This window comes from Mustelus asterias, chromosome 15 (assembly GCF_964213995.1).
Source record: "Mustelus asterias chromosome 15, sMusAst1.hap1.1, whole genome shotgun sequence".
In the NCBI taxonomy this organism is placed as follows: Eukaryota; Metazoa; Chordata; class Chondrichthyes; order Carcharhiniformes; family Triakidae; genus Mustelus; species Mustelus asterias.
In genome coordinates, this window is record NC_135815.1 from 35135279 (window position 1) to 35156509 (window position 21231).

At 41.1% G+C, this 21231-nt stretch overlaps 1 protein-coding gene across 2 annotated transcripts in view; it reads right to left on the minus strand.

Moving 5' to 3' along the window:
* The window catches only part of iars2 (isoleucyl-tRNA synthetase 2, mitochondrial), an 82286-nt gene extending 62958 nt beyond the window's left edge, over positions 1-19328 (minus strand). The window contains exons 1-12 of one of the 2 annotated variants that reach the window (XM_078229763.1): positions 19038-19328; positions 15288-15407; positions 14899-15058; positions 13445-13593; positions 13317-13366; positions 13108-13217; positions 12071-12152; positions 11043-11158; positions 9975-10144; positions 7259-7349; positions 5386-5537; positions 2223-2383 (exon numbers count right to left, since the gene is read on the minus strand). In XM_078229763.1, the coding sequence (XP_078085889.1) occupies positions 2223-2383; positions 5386-5537; positions 7259-7349; positions 9975-10144; positions 11043-11158; positions 12071-12152; positions 13108-13217; positions 13317-13366; positions 13445-13593; positions 14899-15058; positions 15288-15407; positions 19038-19271 (1595 nt within the window). In that variant the 5' untranslated portion in view covers positions 19272-19328. The remainder of the gene's footprint in view (positions 1-2222; positions 2384-5385; positions 5538-7258; positions 7350-9974; positions 10145-11042; positions 11159-12070; positions 12153-13107; positions 13218-13316; positions 13367-13444; positions 13594-14898; positions 15059-15287; positions 15408-19037) is intronic. The other variant, XM_078229764.1, reaches the window with a different exon arrangement.
* Positions 19329-21231: the final 1903 nt, after the last annotated feature.

Consider the following 21231-nt stretch of genomic DNA (forward strand, 5'->3'; position numbering starts at 1 on the left):
TCCCGTTATTTAAGAAGGGTAGGAAGGATAACCCGGGTAATTATAGGCCGGTGAGCTTGACGTCCGTGGTGGGGAAGTTGTTGGAGAAGATTCTTAAAGATAGGATGTATGCGCATTTAGAAAGGAATAAACTCATTAACGATAGTCAACATGGTTTTGTGAGAGGGAGGTCATGCCTCACGAACCTGGTGGTGTTTTTTGAAGAAGTGACCAAAATGGTTGACGAAGGAAGGGCCGTGGATGTTGTCTATATGGACTTTAGTAAAGCGTTTGACAAAGTCCCTCATGGTAGGCTAGTGAAAAAGGTTGGATCCCATGGGATAAAGGGGGAGGTGGCTAGATGGGTGGAGAACTGGCTTGGTCATAGAAGACAGAGGGTGGTAGTGGAAGGGTCTTTTTCCGGCTGGAGGCCTGTGACTAGTGGTGTACCGCAGGGCTCTGTATTGGGACCTCTGCTGTTTGTGATTTATATAAATGATCTGGAAGAAGGAGTAACTGGGGTGATCAGTAAGTTTGCGGACGACACAAAACTGGCAGGACTTGCAGATAGTGAGGAACATTGTCAGAGGCTACAGAAGGATATAGATAGGCTGGAAATTTGGGCAAGGAAATGGCAGATGGAGTTCAATCCTGATAAATGCGAAGTGATGCATTTTGGTGGGAATAATGTAGGGAGGAGCTACACGATAAATGGAAGAACCATAAAGGGTGTAGAGACGCAGAGGGACCTGGGTGTGCAAGTCCACAGATCTTTGAAGGTGACGTCACAGGTGGAGAAGGTGGTGAAGAAGGCATATGGCATGCTTGCCTTTATAGGACGGGGCATAGAGTATAAAAGTTGGGGTCTGATGTTGCAGATGTATAGAACGTTGGTTCGGCCGCATTTGGAATACTGCGTCCAGTTCTGGTCGCCACACTACCAGAAGGACGTGGAGGCTTTGGAGAGAGTACAGAGGAGGTTTACCAGGATGTTGCCTGGTATGGAGGGGCTTGGTTATGAGGAGAGATTGGGGAAACTGGGGTTGTTCTCCTTGGAAAGACGGAGGATGAGGGGAGACTTAATAGAGGTGTATAAAATTATGAAAGGCATAGATAGGGTGAACGGTGGGAAGCTTTTCCCCGGGTCGGTGGTGACGTTCACGAGGGGTCATAGGTTCAAGGTGAAGGGGGGGAGGTTTAACACAGATATCAGAAGGACATATTTCACACAGAGGGTCGTGGGGGCCTGGAATGTGTTGCCGGGCAAGGTGGTGGAGGCGGACACACTGGGAACGTTTAAGACTTATCTAGACAGCTATATGAACGGAGTGGGAATGGAGGGATACAAAAGAGTGATCTAGTTTGGACCAGGGAGCGGCGCGGGCTAATTGTTCCTGGTTTCTCGTTTCAAGGCTTCATTCTACGATCATCTTGCTGGTGCCAGTACAGAGTGATACTGCGGATAGTTGGGAACCTGTCTCGGGGGCAGGGGATTCATATGGTGTTCGTGGAAGTGGAAATGACTAGGGTTGGGAAGCATTTTCCGATCGGGGCCATTGTGATCTCCTGGACTCGTTTCGATCGCCTCAGGGGGTCGGAGAGGAATTTCCCAGATTTTTTTTTCCCCATATTGGCCCTGGGGTTTTTCACTCTGGGTTTTCGCCTCTCCCTGGAGATCACATGGTCTGGAATGGGGGGGTGGGGGTAAGTTAATAGGTTGTAATGAACAAAGCATCGTAGCTGTGAGGGACAGCTCGGTGGATAGGATATTGGTATGTAGATAGGCTGGAAAATTGGGTGGGGATCCTGGATTCAGGATTCAATCCTGGACTGGGGAGCGGCGCGGGCTTGGAGGGCCGAAGGGCCTGTTCCTGTGCTGTATTGTTCTTTGTTCTTTGTTCTTTGTTATTACAAGTTTCATTTTGGGTTCCCCATGGTGCGTAGAGATTTGTTCATATGTTTTGTTCTTTAAATAATTACATAAAGTCAGAACATCATACACATTTGTTTGATCTCTTCACTCATTAAATTGCATCTAAAAATACAACTCTTACAAAACCACTGCTGGTTATATCCAAGAAACAAACGGAAACAGCATGTGGATAGAATTGTGACCAGAACTATGGGAACTGCAGTGAAATTCTAATTGGCAAGGCAAACAAGTACAAAAGGTCACGTTCCTATTTTGTCAATTACCGCAAGCTGGCATAGAAATACACCTCATAATTTTGAAAGTATCTTACTTGTTAATGAGTGGTTCTGCAGTTTCTTTGTGATAGAAAACTGGGATGGGTACTCCCCAACACCTCTGCCTTGAAATGCACCAGTATGTCCGCCTGTCCAACATGGCAAGCATACTGTTCATTGCTGATTGTGGAATAACTTGTACCTTCTTCAGCAATTCCTAAGGCAAAAGAACAAAAGTTATTCTAGTACCAAGCACCGTTGATAAAACTGCTAATGGCTCAAATCACTGAAAAAAATAAACAAATGAAGCAGAGTAAATGTTGAGCACTATCTTCAGTTCAAACAGTATACTGTTTTCCTCACAAATACCAGCAATTAAGTATTCTTCATTTGCTTCAACCCGTCAGGAAAGATGTTGGTCCGGATTTTGCAATAGGTACAAAAAGCTGAAGCTAACAGTGCATCCCCACAGGATGCACTGTCGCATCTTTGCCAATAGTCTCAGAGCTGAAATCAATGCCAAGGCCTGCACTTGGGGTACTTGCTCTCCACCAAACTATATTGCCATCCCTTCACTGTTGTGGAACAGGGGAACTCCCTTCCCAGCAGCATTGTGGATGTACCTGCCCCACAATTCAAGAAACTGTCTCAAAACCACCTTTTCAGGTGCAATTAGGGATGGGTAACAAATTGTGGTCTTGTCAGATGCCAATATCCCATGAAAAGGGCAAAGAAAGGCAGCAGAAAAAGTCACAGGTTGATGCATTCAACAGTGAGTGATGTTTTAAGACTATAAGTGATAATTACAACTAAAAAGCCTCTCTGGCCTTCAAAACTTACTTTTATAAATAAGGCGGCACGGTAGCACAGTGGTTAGCACTGCTGCTTCACAGCTCCAGGGACCTGGGTTCGATTCCCGGCTTGGGCCACTGTCTGTGTGGAGTTTGTACATTCTCCTCGTGTCTGCGTGGGTTTCCTCCGGGTGCTCCGGTTTCCTCCCACAGTCCAAAGATGTGCGGGTTAGGTTGATTGGCCATGCTAAAATTGCCCCTTAGTGTCCTGGAATGCCTAGATTAGAGGGGTTAGCGGGTAAAATATGTAGGGATATGGGGGTAGGGCCTGGGTGGGATTGTGGTCAGTGCAGACTCGATGGGCCGAATGGCCTCTTTCTGTACTGTAGGGTTTCTATGATTTCTATGATCTATGATAAATATGGACTCTATTTCCTGCAAAGTTAAGTAGTGTTAGAAAATTATTTTTTTTTTACTTTTCTCTTTTATCTCTCTCAATCGCATTGTCATTCCCAATCTTTATTTGGCTTTATGTTCTGATTTTAATTTAATAAGTCCTGTTTTTATTGTACATGTCTCAGTGACAATGCTTCAATCCAATAGGTTGAAGAGGGTGCTGCGTTGGATCAGATGCCAAACTCTGTTCCTCTCCACAGATACTGTCTGACCTGCTCAGCATTTTCTGTTTTTATTATTAGCAGCATTTTCTATTGCTCTACTGCAATCATTTCTCCTGATAATTTTAAAAAACCTTTAGCATGTACATAGCAAAATGGATAAAAAGCACATTTGATGTGCCACACATTAATTTTTGAATAGGTTTTAATAGAATTTATTTAACCTAGGCAATGGCACACTCCTGTGGCACAACAGAGTTACTGCAATGGCCCAACCTGGTACTTGTTTATCCACTAATTTGCACAATACATTTGACTTCCAAATAAAAATACATACTTCAAATTTGATAATGAAAGATTCCTAATGTTATGGAGACTTTGCACAGGTCAAGATAAGCCAACACATGAACTATACAATTACGGGTTCAGACACAGCGGATCGTCACAATATCAGCAAACAAAAAAGGAACCTTTGGTTAATTCTAATATAACAGCGTTCACAAGTATAAAATGCAAAAAACAAATATTAGACATAGAGACGATATATGTTTCAAGGCTGCCTGGTAGATCATAGATCTGGTACAGCACAGGAGGATGTCATTCATTCCATCTCTCTGTTTAGTCTTAGTTAGTGAACAGGCACTCAGATGAGCAGCTGATCCCCATCTAAACATTCAGCAGCACAAGTCATCATCTTCAAAGTATTAAAAGTATTTACGGCTGAGAAATAGGTCATTCAGCCCAGCATTTCCACTCTAAGGTTTACGTTCCATGAGCCTCCTCCCACCCTTTTCCATATATCTTCATATTTCTCTTTTCCTCAAGCATTTATCTCGCTTCTCCTTAAATAATATCAATGCTATTCACGCTCCATCAGTACTGCGGCAGTGTTCCTACTTCTGATGATTTCTTTATGTACACTACAGTGCCACTGCTATTTCTTCCCTAACCACTTTTCATACATGCTGATGCAATCCATCCAGACCACTGACTCTGTTCTCCCCAAATCTGATGCGTTCATTAAGATTGAAAAGGATGAGATCAATAAATATCTATGCATCTTTTGATTTCCACTTCTAATGTCATGTTCACCATATGCTTTTCTGTAAATACAGAATTACTTAATAGTTCAGTCATTTCGCTACAACCTGAGGGTTTATTATGTGTATCTCAAAGTGCCTCTCTCCCAATTTTTATTTCATTTATTTTCACATGCTTTGATAACTTAATTTTACAGTTTCTCCTGGCTTCTTTCCTACCCTTTTGTCATCCTCCACTCTACACTTCATGCATGCTTTTCTCTTTAACTTCAATTTAGCCTCATTTTTCTTTATCCAACCATGGCGTGTCATGACTTTGTTTTTGTACTCCACTCGAATATATGTCTTCTGGATTCTATTAATCACAGTTTTAAATGTTACCCACTAATTTCTGTTTTACTGGCAGTAAATGTTTCCATTTTATTTTCCACCATTCCACTCTTGTCCTTTAAAATTAGCCTTTTTTTTCTCCAATGTACAACTTTGGTCTTTATCTTGCATTATTTTCAAAAGAGAAGGTGGGGAAATTTGGAAAGAAGTCTAATTGCAGCATCAGTAATTTCTAAAGTATGCTAAAGGAAAGGAAGATTGTGCAAACTTAGAGCAGAAAAAGGAACAATTGCTGATAATGTGTAAAAGGACCATGTCTACAAAGATGCCAAGAATGTTTGATAAATGGGACATTAACAAGATGTCAAACTACAAAAATACAAATACTGATAATTTAAGTTTTCTATTACAGTAAACGAATCCCACAAATAAAGATTTTACCTGGGCTCTGTCCTTGATGCTTGCAGTATCGATGAACCACTGCTTGCTGGATCGTATTATGACCGGCTTCTTAGTCCTCCAGTCGTATGGATAACTATGTTTTACTTCCACCTCTTTCAATAACATGTTTGCCCCATGCAACATTTGGATGACTAATGAAGTTGAGAAGAAATTATTACAATCCATTAAAATCTGTAGGCATTGTAACTCACTTGAGGCAAGTCTAAAATTGCCAATTACCATGCTAGTAACTGCAATGACACTCTTTTTGATGTGAAATAACTGTTGATTCAAAGCAACAGAGACAGAACTCTGTAACTGCTGTTTCATCCAGAAGAGGCAATAGTACATCTCACTGGAAACTAAAATCCGCAACTGTTTTGAGGGTTTGAATTATGAGTAGAGCCTGGAGAGGCTGGGACTTTTCCCCCTGGAGTATAAGAGGATGAGGTGTGACCTTATAGAGGCTTATAAAATCATGAGACACACAGATAAGGTGAATAGCCAGGGTGGGGGAGTCTAAAACTAGAGGGCATTGGTTTAAGGTGAGGGGAGAAAGATTTAAAAGGGACTTGAGGGGTCCCTTTTTCTACACAGAGGGTGGTACATATATGGAATGAGCTGGTAGAAGTAAGTACAATTACAACATTTAAAATATATTTGGACAGGTACAAGGATGGGAAAGGTTTAGAGGGATATGGGCCAAATACAGGCAAATGGGACTAGTTCAGTTTAGGAAAACTGACTGGCATGGACGAGTTAGGTTGAAGAGCCTGTTTCCGTGCTGCATATCTCGATGACTCCATATAACATCAAAAAGCAATGATGTACTAATTCAACTCTCAGTTTCATCATAAAATTGTACATTCCAGCTCAGCTACAGGTATACAATCAATTGTTTCAAACTAAGCATACATTTGTTTGATTACAGGCTTCAATTGTTTTCAAGAGCTGAACTTTTTGCAACCTCTGTCTGCTGTTTATCACTAATGCATCGTGGAGAGTCAACAATGTTCAGCTGGTTCCTAAAATTATATCAAATGTCACAAATGATCAATATCTGAAGTACTTAATGTATGCTAGTTGATGTTCCAATGTACTTTACAGTTTCCTCCCACAGTCTGAAAGGCGTGCTGGTTAGGTGCACTGACCTGGAATGTGGCGACTAGGGGAATGTTACAGTAACTTCATTACAGTGTTAATATAAGCCTTACTTGTGACTAATAAATAAACTTTAAAAACTTTAAAAAAGCAATGAGAAAATAAAATTTAGAAATGCCTTTAATTGAGAAAAATATTTGAGAGAATATAATCAAGAGAATTATGAATTTTGTTTTTGTTTCTAATTTTCCCCTTTCTACTCTCGCAGATTTTATTTCTTCCTGGATTATAAATGTTGGCTTTACGGTTGCTAGGTAACCTCCATTACCTCACCCAAATGGCTGTTTTCATAAGGTAAACCTTGATAACAAGCGCCAACAGGATAGGTGATGGATGATAGTTGGGGCTGGGACCATTTGCTCCATTTTCCTCACCTAATACCCACATGACTACACTCTAGAAGTATTTCGTTAGTTGTGAAGCACAATTAGGACATTCTGACGTTTTGAAAGGTGCTATATAACAGGGGCCCCTGCAGAGCCATCAGAAGCAGAAATCCTAGATGAATTTCCCCTGAACAAAGGATATTAAGTTCACATTATTGCTCCCTCCACCATTCTAATGGCGTTCAGACAACCCAGCACAAAGCAAGGATTAATGATGCAACCCTCCTTGTCTCTCTAGTTCATCCTCAAACCTAATAAACCATTGAAAAAGCAGGCAGAGCAACATTTCCTAAACATTCTGCAACACAAGAAGTGATAATACCAACCTGTTTCATTTCCTTCATTAAGGACATACTTGTTTTGAAGCTCGAATCCAGCTGCTTCTGTGTAAAGGCCATCTTCATCCACTAAACAATCCTAAAACAGCGCAGATCAAACTAATTAAAATTGTACCAGTCGCGAATACAGTATATCATCTAGATTAGGCACAATTTCCACCAATTAAACACTGGAAAGACTGAAGCCATTTTTTCTGAATACCTGCCATGAACACTACTCCCGAGATACAAACTTCAACACTCCCCCTGGGTCACTGCATGAGGCTGAAGCAGACCTTTCACCACCTCCAAGTCCCATGTGAATCTGAACTGAGTTTCTGGCCACATACTTTTCTCAATCACAAAGACCAACTAATTTCAGGTCCATCCAATCACCTGTCTTCACCCCCGCCTCAAACTATTCAGGGCTGAAACCCTCATATGTGCTTTTGTTACCTCCAGACTCCAAATACTTTCCGAGCCAGCCTCCCATCTTCCACTCTTCACAAGCTTCAGCTTATCCAAAAAGTGCTGTGAAATGATTTCCACTGACTGGGGAGTATGGGACTAGGAAGAAAGTCTAAAAATTAGCTCCAGACCTTTCAGGAATTAAATTAGACAACACTTCTACACACAAAGGTGGCACTAGCATGGAACCCTTTTCCACTGATGGGAAATCCATGCGAGATCAATTGTAAATTTTAAATCTGAGATTGACTGATTTTTGTCCACCAAGTTTATCAAGTGATATGGGACAAAAAACAGATAAAAGTTAGGTTGCAGATCAGCCATGAGCACAAGGCCAAGACCTTCTTCTAATTCACTCCAAACTAATCATCCATCACTCACCGAACTACACTGACTCTATGTAACTACAAATTGTTAACTTTATTGAATGCATTGTTGATGGTAGAATCATACTGAGTAAGAAGTCTCACAACGCCAGGTTAAAGTCCAACAGGTTTATTTGGTAGCACAAGCCACTAGCTTTCGGAGCGCTGCTCCTTCATCAGGTAAGTGGGAGTTGTGTTCACAAACAGTGCATATAAAGACACAAACTCACTTTACAAAATAATGGTTGGAATGCGAGTCTTTCCAGGTAATCAAGTCTTAAAGGTACAATGTGAGTGGAGAGAGGGTTAAGCACAGGTTAAAGAGATGTGTATTGTCTCCAGCCAGGACAGTTAGTGAGATTTTGCAAGCCCAGGCAAGTCGTGGGGGTTACAGATAGTGTGACGTGAACCCAAGATCCCGTCCTCATGTGTGCGGAACTTGGCTATCAGTCTGCTCAGCAACTCTGCGTTATCGTGTGTTGTGAAGGCCACCTTCGTGTGTCGTGAAGGATGGATCAAACATGCAAATCAACTAACAAGGTTCCCAACCAGTGGTGAAATACAATGTAAACAGTACTTCAGAGGGGTTGATTCATGGGACTGTCCCATCATCTTGGCTCCAAAATCACCAACATTGCGAAATGGTAAAAAGAAGAAACTATGGCAGCGGCATGGTGGCACAGTGGTTAGTACTGCTGCTGCCAGGGACCCGGGTTCAATTCCAGCCTTGGATCATTGTCTGTGTGGAGTTTGCACTTTCTCCTCGTGTCTGCATGGGTTTCCTCCGGATGCTCCAGTTTCCTCCCACAGTCCAAAGATGTGCGGGTTAGGTTGATTGGCCATGCTAAATTGACCCTAGTGTCAGGGGGATTAGCTGGGTAAATGAGGGTTACAGGAATAGGACCTGGGTGGGATTGTGGTCAGTACAGACTCAATGGGCCAAATGGCCTCCTTCTGTGCAGTAGGGATTCTATGAACCCAAGTTTCCTCCCCACTTCCATCATTCTGTCACAGGTACTCAAATAAAATTGCATGAAAAAAAAATGGCTTGCTGGCTTGTTATAAAGAACTGTTCTAACAACAATTTATCATCTCATTACAAAGTGTGATTTCACCTCCTGAGTTTGAGGAAGGAAACAGCTGCAGATCAAAAATCTTCAAACTGGAGACTTCAGACAGCAAAAGGCTAAATTTGACAAGTGAATGGGAGTTGTAAGAAATGTTTTTGAAGACATGGACTGCAGTGGTTCAAGAAGGTAGCTCACCAGCGCCTTTTCGAGAACAATTGGGGATGGGCAATAAATGTTGGCCTACCCAGCGATAGCTACATCCCATGCATGAGTAAAAAAACTAACCATGATAATTTAGCAGAGTCGCTGAGCAGACTGATAGCCAAGTTCCGCACACGAGGACAGCCTCAACCGGGATCTTGGGTTCATGTCACACTATCTGTAACCCCCATGACTTTCCTGGACTTGCAAAATCTCACTAACTGTCCTGGCTGGAGACAATACACATCTCTTTAACCTGTGCTTAACCCTCTCTCCACTCACATTGTCTGTACCTTTAAGACTTGATTACCTGGAAAGACTCGCATTCCAGCCATTATTTTGTAAATTGAGTTTGTGTCTTTATATGCCCTATTTGTGAACAGAACTCCCACTTACCTGATGAAGGAGCAGCGCTCCGAAAGCTAGTGGCTTGTGCTATCAAATAAACCTGTTGGACTTTAACCTGGCGTTGTGAGACTTCTTACTGTGTTTACCCCAGTCCAACGCCGGCATCTCCACATCAGAATCATACAGTACAGGAGGACATCATTTGACCTATCATACTTGTGCTTGTTTAATTAGATATTTGAATTCTGTGTACATATTATATCTGTAACCTACCACAGAGAGTTTGTGGTGTGAAGCAACACCATAATCCTCCATTCCATGAGCTGGGGCTGTATGGACCAATCCTGTCCCTTTAACCATTGTCACATGATTAGCAGGCAAAAGCTGGGATTCTCTTCCAGGAATTGTGGGATGGCTACAGACTCCACCTTCTAAATCTCTACCTACAATAGGAGAAATAATAGTGTAAATGAACCGAGAGTTATGATGGTATTTAAAAAGTATTGAAAATCCCTAAAATGAAAGCCATTCTGCAAAATTACTCAGTAACAGCTAATTACATAAGAACATAAGAACTAGGAGCAGGAGTAGGCCATCTGGCCTTCGTGCCTGCTCCACCATTCAACAAGGTCATGGCTGATCTTTTTGTGGACTCAGCTCCACTTACCTGCCCGCTCACCATAACCCTTAATTCCTCTACTGTTCAAAATCTATCTTTGCCTTAAAAACATTAAATGAGATAGCCTCAACTGCTTCATTGGACAGGGAATTCCACAGATTCACAACCCTTTGGGTAAAGAAGTTCCTCCTCAACTCAGTCCTAAATCTGCTACCCCTTACTTTGAGGCTATGTCCCTTAGTTCTAGTTTCACCCGCCAGTGGAAACAACCTCCCTGCTTCTAACTTATCTATTCCCTTCATAATTTTATATGTTTCTATAAGATCCTCCCTCATTCTTCTAAATTCCAATGAGTATAGTCCCAGTCTACTCAGTCTCGATGACAATTGGTCTCAGTATCCCAGGGATAAGGAGGGAGGAAAACGATTCCGCCACATTCTCTGCTGAAGCCCTGCTGAAAATAGTTATATGCAGAGTTCAGGATTGACCCAAACGCTTCTCAACTGGTCTCTTAACAAACTCACTGTCAAGGCAAATAACTATAAAATTATCAGCTGGGCATAGTCCAAAAGGAATATTCTTGCATTTGGAAGCACAGCTCTATAATAGTTCCCACTTTCAGGGCAAGATGGAATAAAATTTATAACACTGCATTATGAAGGGCTACAATCTTCAATGAAGAAAAGAGAAACTCTGAATAAATTTACTTTCAAACCTCTTACCTGTGACTGTCTGAAGAACTTCAAACTGTGTGCCCAGGATAGCTGCTATGGACTCTACACAATCTGTACCCAGCAGGTAGAGCTCCTTTGTGTTTAAGCACTTCACTAGAGAATACCTGCGTTCAGATACAACACAACAATGATTAGGAATTTACCCAGCTTTTCCAACCCAGATCTTTTATTTTAAACAATTTCACCAAGATAAAACAAGAGTTTGGACATTATTCAATGTCTTTAAAATAGGCAGGTAATTCGTATTTTAATCTGTGCTGTGTGATAATAATAAAAGCTAACCTTGCAACATAAACTGTATCAAATTAAAAACTGGTTGTGTGTTTATCAAGTTTAGAGAAGAAAACAGCCATGTATTGAAATTGTGCATGTTCAAGTTGCAAGGAAAAACTATTCTTTCGACAAAGCAATCACATATCCTCAAAACTAAAGACAGCATTGGATGTTTATACTTGTCTTTAATTTCAGTACACCTGAAGCAACTGCATGATTCCATGAAATTCAGAAAGATTTTAGGGCTTCAAATTCTCCCGTGTAAAAAAATTAATTAATACTTGGTGATAAAAATTTATGGAGGTGTAAGTGCACTTTATTCAAATGTTCCATTTGTTGTGGCACGTATTAGTGCCTTGGTTAAACATTTTAACAAGATTTTGTATTTAAATTAGTGCTATACCATGGAAAAGGATTCCTTTTTTTCTGCTGAAGTATCCACAAAGTCAAACTGGTGCACTGTATGTAGTGGCTCAGATTAAAAAGTTTATTTATTAGTGTCACAAGTAGGCTTACATTAACACTGCAATGAAGTTACTGTGAAAATCCCCTTCACAGCGATTGTTTTGAATGTAATTGTTTGGTTAGTGAACTTTGATTAGATTGTCGACAGTTCCTGGCTGGAAGTCAGAGGCAAACCACCCCATAATTGCTTACTTCTGTCACAGAATGTGACTGTGACAATATTCAAAGATGAATATTACTACCTTAATGTGTGAGTTATAAATAACAGTGGAACTTACTGGGCATTTGGCATGTAACAAACTGCTTGATTTGCTGGAATTGTCCAAGGCTGGGTTGTCCAGATCAATGCATTTACATCAACTGCAAGATAAAATAATTCTTTGAAGACTAAAAGGAAAAACATTTTATCATCACCCGATATCCATGTTGCAAATGCATCATAATTATCGGTCAAATATTACGTTTCCCACTGATAAAAGTATTTTTCGGATATCTATTAATTTATCAAATGGATTCCATTATTCTTCAAAGCTGTGAACAAAGCTAGCTTCTTGTCTTCAGAAAAAATTAAGACATTAACAGATGCTTTACTTAAAAAAAAGCTTTTTAAGCGAATCTTGTAAGCCTATCACAAGATAACCTTCTCTTTCCCAACTTTTCCCCTTCTGAAACGTAGTGACGCATGGTCAGTGATAAGTTTCAGGAAGAGAGGAAAATATGTTTTTAGGGCTGGCAGCCATTATACATCTCACTCAACTGGTCATTCGTCAAGTACGAGTTTAAACAGAGAACATCAATGCTCCTTTTAGCTGTGCAAGTCCTTAGCAGTCAACCTAGTTTTTTGATCATATCTAACATCCATAACAGGGCTTGACAGATAATTATCAGGAGAGGAGCCCTGGTTGACCATTTCCCTCCAAGTTAAGTGACACAACGCACAATTTCAGCACCCCTCCATAGTCCCATTAATAATGATCTTAAATTAACCAGTTGGAGGTGCAGATTTTAGACTTTGACAGGTCCTTTCAGTCCTCCAACAACTATCAGATTGTTTTTTCAGCATTAGCCTAGACAATTGAATGTTGTCAGGCTAATCATTCATTGACATTGGAAATGACAAACATTTAGTCCATATATAAATATTCCTTTATACTTAAGGCAATAATGTGCCATTAAAGCAGTTACCCAACAGGATCTCATCCCTTCTATCTACATTTTCCCCCAAAACTAAAACATGGTGCTTCAATAAGTTGCATCACAATATTGTACCTGAATCAAAATTTTAAATTCAACACTAATAGATCTGTAACTCTACCTGTTGGCAAAGTCAATGTGGAAGGAGGTTTTATAAGAGGAAACTTGACATATACCGATCGACTAATATGCTGTTGATTGTATTCAAGTTCAGCTTCAGCCAGGGCTGTTCTGCACAAATAAATGATAAACTTTAGCAACCATTTTATCAAGAGAGAGACAACTTCAAATTCAATATGGCTTCCAATTCCAATGAAATAAATGACAAACCTTGTGGAAGGGGACCAAAATACAGGTTTGTAGTCTTGATAAATATAACCCTTAAGGCAAAGAGAAGTAAAATTAACAAATTATCAAGCATTGGGCAATATGTGAAACCGACAAGAAGAGTCAAATACCTTATCAAACATTTTGTGGAACACTCTTAACTGTTTGGCTTCATATTGCTTGTCATAAGTGTAATAACATTTATCCCAATCCGCCATCACTCCCCATCGAATGAATGCTGCTCGTTGGCGTTCAATTGCTTTTTCGGCAAATTCTCTGGCTAGAAGACAAAAATTGTATAAAACATTTTTATGTACAATCTTGTGTCGGTTAACTCTCCTGCACTCCTGCGTGTCAAATTTATAACTTCAATACTGAGGTGATGGAACGGGAGCTGAGAAAAGCTGAAAGGATTTAAACTTTAATTTTTACCATCACAGAAAAAGCTATGTTCATTTTGCAGTGATGTGGATGTGCAATGCTATTGCTCTAACAATGATATCTCACAGCTCTTGTACTTAATTAAGCCAAGTCAGAATTTTTGTTACTTAAAGATTGTTGAAGGAATGTTGGAAAGATCACAGTATAACTTTGTATTAAGTCCAGCTTTCACTTTGCGACAGGTCCAATTCTACACCACCACCCTCCATTCCTACATTTCCTTACCTGCATTATTACCATAAGCATAATTGCTGATGAAATAAACAAACTGATAGAATTGAAACCAACTTTTATCTCAAACAAATACTAGTTCAGGGCATAATTTATGTTTTCAGAACTGACAAAAGCTTCTCAATCACTTTACTCATGACACTCAACTGACAATGTACATGTTGTATCATGGATCAAACATTTCTGCATTAGGACTTACCTAAAGGGCCAACAAAAAATGATTAAAGCCATGCAGATCAGCAAAAAGGGGGCATTGCTGATTGTTATCTCCACTGAGGTTTGAAGTTCGAATTGGGTTCAAGGCTGATGGAAAGGAGAGTTCATGCTTCTGATCACTATCCAGAGAATTCTGCCTGGAAGCACGTACGTGCATGTCAATGAGGAAAGCATTGGGCTTGACCCGGGTAACATCGCAGATGCAATACCCAACCGACAGCAATATTCAAGTTTCACACATGGACAAAATACCAGACCACGTCCTACCATACTTCTTGAACTATATCATGGAAGGATTCAATACCTTGATAAGGAGGAGGAAAGCTGGCAAGAAAATTTAAAGGCAGCCATAGGCGAGTCAGAAGTTTTGCACTCCTTCACATCAGTTCTTTCACCCTCAGCTATCATGAGTATGTAACAAAGAACAATGATTTTTGCGTTTAGCAAATCTTTGAGTCAATAGAGGGAAAGTCAATGCATTAGAAATTTGTTAGGGCAAAATTGAAAAACCCTCCAAACAGTATGTGCGATGAAGACAAAACATACAGACACTGCAAAAGCTGACCACGATTCAAGTTTACAGGGTGGGTACTATGTTCACATTGTTACAAAATATGCAGTTCTAATGGCATACAATACAGTATTCAGGTAAAAGAATTAGCCGATGTTGATCAGTTGGCATCATGAAGAAAATTACCTTTTTGTCTGATTTCCATCGGAGAAAATGTTTTAGTTTCTTCGCCACATTCTGCCAGTGCTTTAAGCTCAATAGGCAACCCATGACAATCCCAGCCTGGTACAAAGTGAACCCTGGAACCTCTCATCATCTGAAACCTATTTGTGATATCCTTTAGTACCTGCAGTTAGGAAAATCAAAAAATAATGCTAAGTCATAGAATAAAACGAGACGGGTATATTTTTCTTTAAATAAGATTTTTAAAATTACACCATCAGGCACAATACATAATCAAATCATGATTTGTAAAATTGACCATAGTACATAACTTAGCCTCAATATACACTTCCCTTTCAAGGGAAATTATCAAAATTAATGTATGCATTTAATGAGCACTGAAGAGAACTTACTTTATTCAAGGCATGACCAACATGAGGGTCACCATTAGCATAAGGTGGTCCGTCATGAACACAAAAATCCTTCCCCTTCCTGTTTCTTTGCCAAGAATATAGCTCTGAAAAACTACAGTCCTATAAGAAAAAAAAACTACCATCAAGATTTCAACAGTTCACAAACTCAAAATAAAGAGTACTAAGGCTATACATGACCAAAGGAATTCATTGCTCTGCATACTTATCACAAGTAATCAATTAATTGCATGGCATACAGTAAAGGTCAAGCATTTCTTCACGTGAAGTAGGTTAGGGGGCACAGGGCGATTGACTTTATATATAGACATAATTCAATCCTTATTTAGGTCTTTCCATTACAATTCCTATGTCTGTATAAATAATAGAAATTGAATATGCAACTTGCTATTACACCCTCCCGACAGCAGTGGCACTGCAGCTTCACCATTGATAACAACATGATGTTGACATAGGCAATTTCATTATAAATGTAGACACAGGAATATAACAGCAAAAATTGACAGGTCATATGCTCAGACAACTATACATAATATATATTTTGAAAAAATTTAGTTTTTAGCACCCCCATCCCCCCAAAATTCCCGATATGTCTGGAAACACAATCAGAAAATTTTCATCATTTATAATAAATGGTATAGGATCTGAATAATTTAGAGGAAATTTAAATTGCCTTTTCATGCATTAGGTTTGCTGTCTTTCCCTAACCTCTGGTCTCATCTTCAAAACTGCTGTTGTCAACCATACCTTACTTTTCAAACTGCAAAACTTTCAAACTGCCTTTTCTCTCTCAAGTCAAATGCATCAATGCCACAACCAACGCACACTCACTTTAAGTCCTTCTAATCTGGCATTGTGGAAGTGTCTGTGACAGAATTAGTACCTCTGAATCATTACTAGCCACATACTTCCCTTTTGAATGTAGTTTTTACTAATTGGTGCTCCACAATGTCCTCAACTCTCTGCCTCCAAATAGCTGCTATTGCACACCAGCAGGCATACCCTGGCACAAGTGAGGGTATCAGTAGCTTCGGGAAGTGTAGGTAGGGGATGGGAGATGTCACTCCTCTTACGTGCACGAAGTCTGGGACAATGGATGAGGCCGATTATTCTGGCAAGAGGACAATGGCCCTGAAGCCAGAAACCAGGAAGATGTATGACACACTGAGGGCACACTCCTGCTGAAGCAGACTTGTGGCCAGTCAATTCAAAAAAGAATGGGATTGTACTGGGCATCATCCCATGGTCAGCAATTAAACCCAGTCCTAAAGAATGGTGTTACAGTGGAAGTGACTGCCACCAGTTAGTTTGACATCTGACATGGGGTAAGTGTTAGAATCGATCATTAAAGAGATTATAGCTGGCACTTAGAAAATCTCAAGGTAACTGAGAAGAGTCAGCAAGATTTTGTGAGAGAGAAATAATGTTTAATTTATTAGTGTTCTTTGAAGAAGTAACAAGTGCTGTGGATAAAGGGAAGCCTGTAGACACACAGTACCTGGATTTCCAGAAGGCATTTGTTAAGGTGCCACTTCAAAGGTTGTGAAAAATAAAAGCTCACGGTGCTGGGGGTAGCATATTAGCATGGATAGAAGATTGGCTCGCAGAAAACAGAGTATACAGTGATGGGCCTTTATCTTATTGGCAGGAGAGTGGAGCCCCATAGGGGCCTATACGGGGGCCCCAACCTTTTACAATTTACATCATGACTTTGATGAGGGAAGTGCAGGCAAGGTGGCTAAGTTTGCGGATGACACAAAGATAGATAGGAACGTATGTTGTAAAGTAGACATAAGGAATTTGCAGGTGGATATACTCTATAGAGATGGATATAGTGTGAGTGGCAAAACTCTGGCAAATGGAGTATAATGTGGGAAAATGCGAAGTTATTTGCTTTGGCAGGAAGAATAAAAAAGCACTTAAATGGAGAACAACTGCAGAATTCCGAGGTGCAGAGGGATGTAGGTGTTCTTGTGCACGAGTCACAAGAAGCTAGTATGTCTGTACAGCATGTAATCAAGAAGGCGAATGGAATACTATTCTTTATGACAAAAGAAATTGAACATAAAAGTAATAATGTTATACTTCAGTTATACAGGGTGTTGGTGAGACCACATCTCGAATAATGTATGCATTTTTGGTCTCCTTATTTAAGGAAGGATGTAAATGCACCAGGAGAGGTTTACTAGATTGATACCAGGAACAAGCTGGTTGTCCTATGTGGATAGCTCAGATAGGCTGGGCTTGTTTCCACTGGAAATTAGAACAGTGATTGAAGTTTTTAAGATCCTGAATGGTCTTGACAAAGTGACTTGGGAAAGATGTTTCCTCTTGTGAGTCCAGAACTGCAGGCAGGCACTGTGTTGCTCCTTTCAGATAAAGATGAAGAGCATTTCTTTCTCCCTAGCAGATGTGAAAGTTGGAAGTCTCTACCACTGAAGGCAGTGGAAGCAGGGTCATTGAATATTTTTAAGGCAGAGGTAGACAGATTCTTGTTGGGCAAGGGAATCAAATGTTATCGGGGATAGATGGAAGTCTGGAACTCAACATAAACAGATCAATATCAAAACAGAAAATGCTGGAAAAGCTCAGCAGATGTGACAGCATCTGCAGAGAGAGAACGGAACCAACATTGAGTCTGGATGATTTTTCAAAGTCTTCCAGCATTTTGTTTTTGATTCAGATTCCAGCATCTTCAGTAATTTGCTTTTATAAATAGATGGCCTTACAGAATGACAGAGCATGCTCGATGGGCCTAATTCTGCTCCAATTCACAGATTCTTGGGGTGGCACAGTAGTTAGCACCACTGCCTCACAGAACCAAGGACCCGGGTTCAATTCCCAGCTTGGGTTACTGTCTGTGCAGGGTCTGCACGTTCTCCCTGTGTCTGCATGGGTTTCCTCCAAGTGCTCCGGTTTCCTCCCACAGCCCAAAAGACGTGCTGGTTAGGTGCATTGGGGCCATGCTAAATTCTCCCTCAGTGAACCCGAACGGGTGCTGGAGTGTGGCAACTAGGGGATTTTCACAGTAACTTCATTGCAGTGTTGATGTAAGCCTACTTGTGACACTAATAAATAAACTTTAAAAACTTAAACCAAGAGGCAGGAACAAGAGGAGGAGTCTGGTTTCAACCGTGTTCACAGCAGTAAAGTCTCCGACACCTCAGCTTCTCCTCCAGATTACTCTCACATGAATTGTGACACATCCATCCGTGTCTCCCTTTAACTGTGACGTGGAGATGCCGGTGTTGGACTGGGGTGGGCACAGTAAGTAGTCTCACAACACCAGGTTAAAGTCCAACAGGTTTATTTGGAATCACGAGCTTTCAGAGCACTGCTCCTTCTGACTCACCTGATGAAGGAGCAGCGCTCCGAAAGCTCATGATTCCAAATAAACATGTTGGACTTTAACCTGGGGTTGTAATACTTCTTACTGCCCCTTTAACTGTGACTAACATCACACCCATCCAAGATAAGATACTGTGGGTGCTGGAATTTGAAACATAAACACAACATGCTGGAAAATCTCAGCAGGTCTGACAGCATCGGTGGAGAAAGAACAGAACCAAGGTTTCCAGTCAGGGTGACCCTAAAATCTCATCCTGCTGAGATTTTCCAGCATTTTCTGTCTTTGGTGTAACATCCCCACCCTCCCTGGTAGCAGCAAGGCCAGTGGCCGGGCCCACAGTGACTGTCCTCCCCTCCCCAGCCCAGGCTTGCCCGCGGCCGTACCCTCTGGATCTGCAGCTCCTTCTCCAGCAGCTCCCGGCCGCTCGGTCTCATCGGGAAGTCGGTGCGGGGCAGCAGCACCGTCTCGCGGAACTTGCTCTTCCCCTGGCTCTGGCTCTGGCTCGAGCTCTCGCTGGCGACCGACAGCCGGTACCGACCGGCAGAGGAGGCGGCGGCTGCTGCCCGCAACTTACCGGCCAGCGAGGGCCCGCAGCGGCCGCTCAGCGCCAGGATCATGGCGGAGACTTAGGTCGGTGCAGCGCCGGTGGGCGGTAGGACCCAGCAGCTTCCACTGGAGGGACCTCGAGCAACGGCAGCCGCCCAGGCTCAAAAGGCGCGTTTCAAAACCGCAGCCTTCCCAGTCCCTCAGCAGCCCAACTCAGCTCACAAACACAAACAAAACCTTAACTTGCAAATCAATGGAAATATCTGGAACTGTTTGTTTTGGACTGTGTCTAAACAAACGAAATTCACTCCTAAAGAGTCAGAATGTCACAAAAATTTTACAAGTATCAGTCAATGCAGTAATTTTATTAATCAACTTTATTCCCCACCCTTTCCTTTCCCCCCATGTAATATGTACAGTATGTTTTGTCTGTATAGCACGCAAGAAACAATACTTTTCATTGTATCCCAATATATGTGACAATAGTAAATCAAATATTGTGTCTTTCAGGTTCACTAAAAGCAAATTCAATATTAAGCTGATTATATCTCCTCCAGGCATAATATTATACCTTTTATTAAAACACTTTCTATTAATGGGCCATGAGGATTTTCTTTAATACAAATGGAAAATGCTGGAAAAATGGCAGCATCCGTGGAGAGAGAAACAGGATTTTCCTGGTGGCTCAGTTATTTATTGGATCAAAAGTAGATTGTTCAAATGCACGCGTTTGTTCTCCCATTAGAGTCGTGGGACACAATCTTACTGGCCGTTCATGTCACGCTCCTGCTGCAGTGAGGTCGGAGAATTTGCAGCCAGCCAAATCTCCATTCACTGCAGTGGCATAGGAAAATCCCACCGGCGTGAATGGTGATAAGATTCCGGCCATAGAATTTTACAGAACACAAAGAGATCCTTCGATCCATCGATCAAGCACCTATCTATTCTAATCTCATTTTCCATTAGATCATCCTTGATCTATACCTCAATGCCATTTATTCCACTTTGATCTACATCCCTTGATACTCTTACCTAATATAAATTGTTTATCTTTGACTTCAACATTTCTAGCATCCATAGCCTTTTGGAGGAGGCAACACCAAATTTACACGACCCTATGTGTGTCAGTCAAGCATCATCCAACAGGGTAATAAGTCTTTTGTGTTTTCTATTGGCACAGGATTAATTGTCACAAAGATGACAGACTAAGACTGGAGCGTGGGGGCAGGTCATCCAATGAAACCTCCAGGATACATTTAATCACAGTTGGCAACCCTAGTGGGAATAAGAACTTTCTTACAGAGAGGGTGGGTGGAATTTAATGGTCACAGCAACGGCCTGTCCATTGGGTGGAGAGACTCCACTGCAGCCATTTCCAGGAGCTGCGATAGGATTAAATCCCAATTAGATAGCCCATTAGCTGTTGTTGTGGTTCCCAGCACTACCAGGGGCAATTTTCTTTATTTTACACTTTTAAAGCAAATATAACCACATATTATTTATACTTGGGGATTTTCACGGTAACTTTATTGCAGTTTTAATGTAAGCCCATTTGTGACAGTAATAAATAAACTTAAACTTTAATGTTCATAATGATGGTATCACAATGCAATACATTAAGGAAATGTCAATTCTGAACCGTAATAGTTTGGGTAGAGGATGAACTATAGATTCCTCCTAAATTATGTAATTCTCATGTTAGCTTTCTGACCTTTGACCCCATTATCTGGCCATGTTGTGGGCATAAAGACTGGCACATTTATGGCTGATTTGCAGCTGTACTCAAAAGGAATAATTTCACCTAAACGTAAAAGAGATGAAGATCTATCCAATTGCCCTGTAACAAAAGTGGCTTTTCCAACTAAAAAGTATTCTTCCCTCATCCCAAAAAGAGGCAGTTCAACAAGGTACTTTGTCCATTTGGCGGCACGGTAGCACAGTGGTTAGCACTGCTGCTTCACAGCTCCAGGGTCCCGTGTTCGATTCCCGGCTCGGGTCACTGCCTGTGTGGAGTTTGCACATTCTCCTCGT